At 33.9% G+C, this 10005-nt stretch overlaps 1 protein-coding gene across 1 annotated transcript; it reads right to left on the reverse strand.

Moving 5' to 3' along the window:
• Positions 1 to 2384: 2384 nt before the first annotated feature.
• LOC114380051 (auxin response factor 18-like) lies at positions 2385 to 6160 on the reverse strand. The gene is made up of 4 exons (XM_028338961.1): positions 4831 to 6160; positions 3382 to 4256; positions 3151 to 3216; positions 2385 to 2825 (listed from the first exon to the last, which is right to left on the reverse strand). The coding sequence occupies exons 1-4, from the start codon at positions 5911 to 5913 to the stop codon at positions 2744 to 2746; spliced, it is 2106 nt and encodes a 701-aa protein (XP_028194762.1). The 5' UTR covers positions 5914 to 6160; the 3' UTR covers positions 2385 to 2743.
• Positions 6161 to 10005: the final 3845 nt, after the last annotated feature.

Genomic DNA, 10005 nt, shown 5'->3' on the forward strand with positions numbered 1-10005 from the left:
ATTAATAATCCCGAGAAGGCATTAAAATGGGGGAAAATGCTCAGCCATCAAAACGGCGACATAGCTGGGAAGTGCTGGGTAGGTTCACGTGAATGCAAAAGAGTCAAAATAAAATAATCGTGGTATTCAGCTCCACCTCCAATAATCCTCATATGGTTGGTCTTGGTCCCACACCCACGTGTGGTTATGACTTAGGACTCAACAAAACACTAATATTAAGGTAGTTTTGGTTGAGATTAGTCCACAATGTCTCACGTCACATATTCTCGGGACAATTCAATTCACAAACCCTATGCATCCACTAATTCCTGCCATTTGGACACCAAAACCATGTTTGCCTAATCACTTCTAACTTCTAAACCAATAGTATCATGTTTTCGGGATTTTAAGATCCCAGACTCTGACCTAAATCAAACAGGTTTCTTTTTTTTAAATTATTTATAGAAAAATCTTATCGATCATGTTTACTTATTTTTTACAGGAGTGTTTTGCTTTAATACTAAGCAAAACACATTAGTTTTGTTTAAAAAAAGAAAAAAGCTGAAGCAAAAGACGACATCAAAAATCAAGCAAGTCTCCTTTTTAATTTTTACTTATGTGAAACGTGCAAGACTCATGACAAATTGTTAGCGTATTTTCGTGCTACTTTATGTGCGTTAAATTGGTCAAAAAGTAAAAACAAAAAAATACCTCAATAAATATAATCAATACAACAAAGTTTAAGTAAATGTTAAGTAAAATATAATAAGGCCTGAGAAAAAAACTTAAAATATAATAAGTGATGTGTAGTTGAATTTGATTTAGTTCAATCTTATATATGAGAACCAATATTAAATGTAAAAACTAACACGACAAATTTTGAGCAAACATTACATAAAATGTATTAAGTGGTTTGATTCAGATTGATCATGTTTAATTTGATATATGAGAATGGACACTAAAAGTAAAAATTGACAGGATAATACTTAGTTAAATTTATGTAAAATATAATAAGTAGTGTATAATTTTGTTTGACTCAATTCATTTTTACTTATGAGATTCAAAATTCAACCAAGATATATGAAATGTTGAGTAAATTATATTTCTTTGATATATTCTCAAAACACCACAAAATTTGTGCAAATTTTATGTCAAATGTATAGGAAGTGTCAATTTAAATTGACATGGTTCAACTTTACACATGAGAATGAAACTGACCAAATCATATGAAAAAGTTGAACAAATTACATTCCTTTCTTGACAGATTCTTAAAAACACAACGAAATTTGCGTAGATGTTATGCTAATTTAATAAGTGTTGTAAGATTTAGTTTGACTTAGTTTAAATTTATGTATGGAAACTGTCACTGAACTTGAAAATCAACATAATGATTTTTAGAAAATATCACGTAAAATGTAATATATGATGTAAATTTAGTTTGACTTAATTCAGTTTTACACAAGAAAATCAACGTTAAACTTGAAAAATACAATAAATTCTAACAAATGTCACAAAATATAATAAATGATGTAGGATTTAGTTTGATTCTGTTCAGTTTTTGACACGAGAACCAACACTGAACCTAAAAATAAATATGATGAAATTTGAACAAATGTTACGTAAAACATAATAAATCATGTGTGGTTTAGTTTGACTAAATTTAATGTTACACATGAAAATCGACCTCGAAGATTATGAAAAAATTTGGGCAAACATAAAAAATTTATATTTGTTCTGTGAAATTATTTTTAAAAATGGCATTTCTAACATTAGAAGAACCAATTTAAGTTACAAATAAAGGATTTTATAATTTTGCATTGAAAAACTTTCTTACAAAATTAGTTCAAATTTCATCTACTTCCGTTTAGATATGTGGTCAAATGCGTTTTAGAAACGGATAATTTTCAAGAAATAATTATTGTAAGATTTTTCAAAAAATAAAAGAAACTAAAAGAAAGAAATTATTTTTTCTTGAATTAAGCTGAATTATTATTTTAGCATCGTATTTGTATATCTGAATGAATAATTAGTATACAAATCGGTTTATTCAAAACTTTATTTAATTAAGGAAATCTAGCTTCATTGATTTGGCCGTATGAGTAGATTGTTACAAACTTCAAATATCTTAATTTGATTTTTATGAATAAAAAAAAAATCAGTTTATTCAAAACTTTATTACTATGGCTATAGCTATTCCATTCCATGGCACCGAGGGTGCATTTCATCTAGTTAGAAGTAGTTACCTTCACGGAAACAAATGGAAGAAAAAGACTACTTGACGAGTCATGATCATATTGATCAATCGTTGTTAAATGCTAATGAAAGCTACATTGCCCTGAGATCAATAAATATATATTGGCAGACATTATCAAAAATTGGTGACGCGTTAATCTGACATCCACACATTATACCAACTTTGCACAATTTATTGAGCACTGGTGACGTGGAGACACGTAGGCAGCAGCATGTGAGTGTGAGAGCACAATGAACAAAAAAATAAGGAAAAGAAAAGAAGCAAGTTGCCAAATGGGGTTCAAATCTTGGTTAATATTACAATAACAGTTGACCATGATAATGGCATCATTATTTGTACACTAATAAACAACTAAGCCAACCTTGATAGATATTGTTTTTAGTACACAATAGTAACAACCATGATAAAAGATTCAGCTCATGTTCAGTCTTTGCAGAGGTAAATAGAGTTAGGACTGTCCTTCAACTACTCAGATCTCAACAATGTCTCAGATGCTATCTATAGCATATTTTAAGCAAATATGCTCAGAGGGCCTGTTTTGTTTGATGCATCTAGTCCATGTTCACCATTACGAGTTCCTGTAATAAAGGCCCTGCAAAAAAACAGATTTTGGAGGAAAGGTTATACATAACAATTTTGGGAGAATTCTAAAATAAGAAGCCTTGATAATAAAAGGATAATGAAGAAACGAAATGGGGTGATGTGATTCTATGCAAAAAAGTGACTACTTTTACTTTATGATTGAGGATATTTTATTGGTATGGTCATCTTAATGGTTTTGCCAAAAGTTTTCTCACTATCCTTTTCTGTTTGGTCACCAGAGTTATGATCCATGTCCAAGAGGAAATGTCAACATATAGTTATTGACAAAGACGGAGATAAATGTGTAACAAGACTAAGCTCGTTCTCTTTCTTACCTTTTAATGTTTTTGCTGCCTGAATCCGTCAGAATTGTCAATCTTTTTGCTGTCTTCATGAAGTCACTGCAATGAGATCACAAGAGGAAACACAACCCAAATAAATATAGGACTAGGATAAACACATGCATCTGAAGGGATAAAGGAGCCAGATTAAAGGTACCTTGGTGAAAATATAAAATGATTCAATTGACACAAGGTTAAAAAAAAAAAGGAAAACAAAAATGATACCTGAAGGGTTCTTCTCCGGTTTTCTTAGCAGCACCAGCTGCATCATGGTAGAGCACATGGTTCAAAATCTCAGACCTTTCAATCCCAAACATGATGGCAAGTCTCCTATACAGATCTTCATAAGAACCAAACAGCGATAGGTCTAGGGTCCTTCCTACATCTTCCGACTCCAAGAAAACTTTGCAATGACCAGTATCCAAGCCAAGTTGCCAAGAGAACTCAGCAGAAGATGCTTTTCCTGGTGAAAACTGCTGTGAGAGTGTAGATTGCGAGTCATCCATAAGGCACTTCGCTTTGTCCTTATCATCACTTACCGATCTTTTTCGGTGAGACAACACATCTCCAGAACAGCTAGAAATTTGTTGCTCAGTGAGAATTGGTTGACCAAAAAGCAAAAACTGGTGTTTCTTAACATCATCAGATTTCTCCAAACTCTTGGTAGATTTCCCCATGGTCAGAAAGCATGATAAACTTTCTTTGCTCTTATCATGGTTGGTCATCATGTTACCATTTGAAATCTCATTATACACTCCAAGTTGATGGATATTAGTTGGAAGCATCCCCAACTGCAGTTTATTGTTAAGGTGGAGATCTGATAGAGATTTTCCAAATTGAGCATGCCTGGCTCCCTGTATCCCTGCAGGAGCATTATCCGAAAAACCACACAAGGGGCTGTTAGGCCCAAGCTGGTTGCCTGAAAACATTGGTATTGGAAATTGAACATCAAGGGGGAAGTCTGGGTGTTGTGGCCGCAGCTTCTTTCTTGGTGGAGAGAAGGGTGTGAAATTGATGAGTGGAATGTTAGATACCAACTCAACAAGCCACGGGCTAACACGCTTCACATTTTGTAGTAAATCTGGCTCATCCCAAGTAACCTGCAGGGATAATAACAGTACCAGCAAGATCAATCAAGATTGCACAACATAATTTTCAATAAGATTCCAACTATGATGTGAAAGCAATAAAGTATATCAAGTACACAAAATCAAATAATATTTCTTCAGTCAACATTTGGCATTTCAATCATCCTCATGATCATGGGTGTTTACATCTGCATGTGAATTATACCTAAACAGCAAGCATGTTTGGATCAAGATGTCTCAAAAGCATTTTCTCCAAATTACCAAAACAAACACAAGAAAGAGTCTTCAGTGCATGTTTTGATGAACGTTTGCAAAATTCATCTTGAAGCAATGTGATTTACGTTTGATTTTTTCTTTCTTTCTAAAATCAAACAAGTAGTAGTAAAACTCGGCATTTTTTTTAATTCAACACAAACTATCTTAAAATTGCTTCAACTCAAAATCAATTCAGATCCAGAATCAATTCCTCAAGGAGAAACCATACATGTGAACACTTATCTAAAATCATGTTAACAGATATTTGAAGGCGATCATGGATCACCGAACGTGAATCCAAACACACTACATAGAGGGAAAGCTAGAGTACCTGAAGAAGCCTCCAAGGGGAATTAGGCCAGCGGATGGGGTCAACAACCTGAACAGAAGCAATGGTTCCCATGAACCAACTTATCCTTGAAGCATCCTCAGTCTCAAAGGCCATCTTGAACCTCATCCCAGAACACCACTGAATCCTCATAGCAGCCCTCACAGCAGAAGCCTTAACACAAAACTCAGGAGTACTAGCTCTTGGGTAATACACAACCTCAAAAGGCTTATTACTAGCAGCAAGAGTCACAGCTTCAACAACATCCTCAGCCCTCACTTTCACCCTTCCACTCAAATTCCCACCACAACCATTCCTTAACATTTTGTTTTCTTCTTTCAAGAAAAAAGAAAAAGGCCCATAAGGCCCAATCCCACAATTTCCATTTCCAGACCCAGAAGCTGAACTCCACACAGATGATGAACCTGAACCTGAACCCTCGCTAATTCCCTTTTTTGCCCTCCGAATCCCAACACACAAATCACCATTCTCAGCCCTCAGAAACACAACGGAATCCCCAGCCACGAGTTTCTTCTGGTTCACGAAACTGCTCCACCCTGTGGTCAGCAAGTGCCTACGTGGCGTCCCTCGGTAGATGTGCCGGAACCTCCAGGTCTCGCCGTGCACGTCTTTCGCCACCACCGTCTGCACCGGCGGCTCCGCCGTGTAGTCCAGACGCGGGAAAATTGTCTCCGCGCAGTACCGCGGAACCGAAAACCCCCCACCATTGTTGGCGTCGCTCTGAGTCAGAGTCTTAGCGAAAGACGCAGGCTTTTCACAACAAGAAGGTTCTGCCACGTCATCACCACCAGCACCGTCCGAGTCAGCACCGAGTTCCGAGTTTCTGAGAGGAAGCAAACTCAGCTTCGCGAACACTTCGTCGGTTTCTGGGTTCGCCATGAACTTAACTGCTTCAACGTTGCATAAAATGAATGGTGGAAGCCTCAGATGAATGTTGGTGTGGGCGTGTTCGGCGTGACCCTGTGGGAAGTAGAAGACTTTGGAGTTCATTTGCGGCATCTGAACCATGCCACCTGCACACGCGTGCCATAGCTGCGGATCCAATACCTTTTCACCTTCCTTCATGGAAACAACAAAAAAAACAGAGTGTGTTCAAAAGAGAAAATAATGTGCTTTTTGAAGTTTCTGTTTTCTTCAAAGGAGATTCATCGCGCAAAGTACAAGCACGAGCTGGTTTTTGTTTTTTGTTCTTTTAGATCTCTGTGAGTGAAAGAAAGGGAACTAAAACTACTTCTGTGTTGTTATTACCCTTCGGAGACTATTATGAGCGAAACAAACGACCAAACCGACCTCTTGGCCAGCAAAAGTTATGTTTATTAAATTGTTTGTTTGAAATAAATAAGAATAGAATGCGAAATGAAATTTATTTTTGGGTTGTAATTATGAGTATATGATGTGATAAAGAATGGTGGTAATAATAACGCTATTATGTCAGAAGATATCGCGAATTTTTAAAGTATCTCTCATGGTAGTTTTTTAAGTTTCTTTTTTTACATTATTTTTTTTATATTCATAATATTTATTATTTTTAACAAATTTATACACAATTTTATTTAAATAATCAAAATCTTTAAGAAATTTTAATAAATTCACATTTTTATATTTTTTTTACTTTTACTTAATTATGATTGAAATAAAATAATTATTCAAATTTTAAATTATTAGATAATTAAACAAATTGACATTTAAGAAAAAAACATAAAGTTCCATAAAATTAATTTTTATTATTTTATTTTCCAAAATTTTCTAAATATGTTCAATCAAATATGTTTAAAGTCGATGATATTTTTTTCTATCACGAACATTTAATTTCCTTTAGAGATATATTAATTTGAAACTGAGGTTAGTGCCCAAATATATTTTGTTTGTTGGCATGTCATTATTTTTATTATCTTAATGAATATAATTTTGATATGTGTGTTGTTCATTGACAATCATATTATGTAATATTATATATGTATAAGTTATATTTTTCATTGTATGAGCATCTCATAAACGGTGACAGATCATGTATAATTGTGAATCAAGATTGGAACATTTCAAACGCACATTTTATATCTTTTCTTGTTGATTTTTGTCGTTGTGCAAATAATTTTCTTTTTTTTCCTTATGACATTGAAATAGTCTTTCATACGTAAAAATATTACTTGCACAAGGACAAGTGTACCCTACGTAATAGTAATAGTGGACTAAAAGTATGATTATTGAACCCTAGAGACCAATTGTACTCTCAAATAATCAAAATTATTGCACTAAATAGATTAGATGATTAAAAAAAGATTTAAGCATTTTTTTTAGTTTTTGGTTTTTAAAAGAAAATAAATAAATGACTGTAAAAGAAAGATTTAAGTGGTAGTAAAACAACCAAAGATTATGATTCATTGGTATCAATTTTCCCTCAATTCCAATTCTAATGAAATTCATTTCACAGTTAATTATCGATTTCCAAAGTCAACAAAAGCCTATGATCAAGGTCAAAAGATTTTTTTTTTACCTTAAATCAATACTTCAATGATCATGGATATATCAATTTAAGCCAAATGATATAATCAATCCTAAGGATGATCAATTAAAGATTAAGTAATATATTTTAGATTACTCAAACAGTTTGACCATTCAATTTGGTGTTAAACATTCTCTACATAGGTCTGCCAAACATACGCAAATGATCAGTACAGTACATTCAATTAAGCATAAGACTGATCAGTTCCCAATTAAACAATAAGAATAAAAAAGAAAATTAATTAACATAAAGCATTGAGAAATTCCATTAAGAACATAGAAAGTGGTACAATTAGACAGTTATATCATAACCCCCAGACCAAGGTGACTAACTGGTCATGGTCAAGGCAAAGATAGAAAACCAATAAGAAATTAGCATAGACATACCACAGGGGAAGAATAATGATCACAATTTGTCCTTGTCGTGTTGTCTACGCCTTACAACCCTAAAACCCTCACAAGTGCTATCTAATTCAAAAATATGATAAAATGTACTAAAGATACAAGATACAACTCCTATTTATAACTTTCTAAAAGATGTCAATTAGAAAAGATGTATTGCAGCTATGATGAAATCCGCCACGACAGTGGTCCAAAAGTCATGATGTTGAAGCTCTGGGGTGTTGTGGATTGACTACAACCCTTATAAATTAACTACGATTGTGATGAATTTTACCACAACCATTGTTGAAAGGTTGGCGTTGTTTTGGAGGACAATTATCTTTTTGCCATGGTCGTGCTACTTACCACGATCTTGATAAATGTATCATGATCATTATCAAGTGCATAGTCTTTAGATCTTCATAAAATCATGTAATTTTCAACTCTTTCACTTAATTGAGCAACTATACTCCTGCAACACAAAACTAGTGTCCAAACATGAGTTATGTCAAGAAAATGGATGTAAATGGCACAAAAACTCACACAAAATATCACTCAAAAAGTGGTTTATTAGTCTTCATAAATGTAGCAAAGTCTAGATAAATGTCATCCACTAGATAGTGCCATGTAGCATATTAGGTTTCTTTCATCATGTATTGCACCGCGAACTCGCGTCCTCAAAAAACTTCATCAAACACATTAGATGTATTTAACATAGTAATGACATTATTTGAACTCATAGTGCCAAAAAAAGCATATCAAATCCAAAAGTCTTGTGATGCCACGGTTTCAAGAATCATTGTTGCATTGCCATGATCACCATGACAAAATTGACATTTTCATGCAACTGGAAAAAAATTTCATTCCCAGTGCATACAAATCATGGAATCTAACATACTTGGAAAATCACGTGTCGCTCCCATTTATAGTAGTCTTCTAGTGCTTTTGTTATCTGGCCTTCTTAGGTACTCATCCCCAAATATTGTATAAATGCTTGATACCAATCTTTGTAAGCAGTCTACTATAGTGGTTTCAACAATTTGAATATACTCGTCCACATTGTTAGCAGGTGAGCCATAAGCCAATATACGAAGAGCAACAATACACTTCTCCAACGGTGATAGGCCATTTCTACACATTGCATCTACCTTAATTGGGAAATACTCGTCATGATTGCTAGGGCCGTTACAACTCGAAGAAACACATGCCTTTGCATGCACAATCTTCTTTAGAATTTAGTCTATGTATACAAGATTTGGTGAGAAATGGTCATTGAACAATTGACCATGTCCTTCCTCATGATTTTGATTCACCACTTTTCTTCTATGTTTGCACCAAACCGTGTTGTCAACTTGTTGTTGGCTTTGAAGTATCAACCTCATGACTTCTTTGTTGGTGTTGTATTCAAGTTTCTCATATCCGATATTATCCCAAAGTGTATCAAAATCAATGTTTGGATCCATTGTATGTCTAACTTAAGTGTTGGAAATCAGATAAGATTGTGTAATTTTATGAGAAGATGCAAGAATGAGAAAAGATTGCAAAATTATATACCATTATTCATAATGGTTATTTTTACAACGGCTAGTTTTGTAATGACTAGTTTTATTAATGGCTAGTTTCATAATGAGATTGAGGTCGAGGACAAATAATACATAACAACTAAATTTAAATTAAAAATACAATAATGACCTACACAACTAAAATTAACTAACAAAAACAACATTAGCATAGACTACTAAAATTAAATAATAACAAAATCACATTGGCCTGTTCATTTAAAATCCTCGTTTATGCCTAAGATACTCACATTAGCATAGATGTGTCCTTCATGATTATTTCATACTCCATATGTCATTCTTGTGCCTCTCTTAACTCAATAAGTGTATCGTATTTGGTGTTTTCTTCTTCATTGGACTTTCTATGCTAGACAGATCTAGATTGGGACTAGTGCTTGCAGTTCCTTTTTCTTTGCTCTTCTTTTTTGCTGTCTTTTGTCTTGTTGAGCGAGATATTGGTGATGTTGTGTCATATTCATCAACTTCAATGGGAATCTGTGAGTTAGAAGACAACGAGTATGCACTTGAAGCAGAAACCTCACTTTTTTTAAAGAGTTATCCATAAATTTTGCATGTCATTTTGGTTCATCTTCAACAACAACCAAACATGCTTAACTTCAAATTTTTTACTTGCATTCTACTTGAAAATGTTATGTGGGAAAGCCATGGTGTCCATCATTTTTCTCCTTCATCATCTAGTTGAATAGTTTTTAGA

Source organism: Glycine soja, chromosome 12 (genome assembly GCF_004193775.1).
Source record: "Glycine soja cultivar W05 chromosome 12, ASM419377v2, whole genome shotgun sequence".
Taxonomy (NCBI): domain Eukaryota; kingdom Viridiplantae; phylum Streptophyta; class Magnoliopsida; order Fabales; family Fabaceae; genus Glycine; species Glycine soja.

Bases quoted from the DNA above. Each gene is read 5' to 3' on its own strand.
- LOC114380051 (XM_028338961.1), bottom strand. From the start codon at position 5,913: ATGAAGGAAGGTGAAAAGGTATTGGATCCGCAGCTATGGCACGCGTGT. The intron at 4,257-4,830 runs GTACTCTAGCTT...TTATCCCTGCAG, and splicing joins CCCCTTGGAGGCTTCTTCAG to GTTACTTGGGATGAGCCAGA. The intron at 2,826-3,150 runs GTAAGAAAGAGA...GTTTTTTTGCAG, and splicing joins GGCAGCAAAAACATTAAAAG to GGCCTTTATTACAGGAACTC.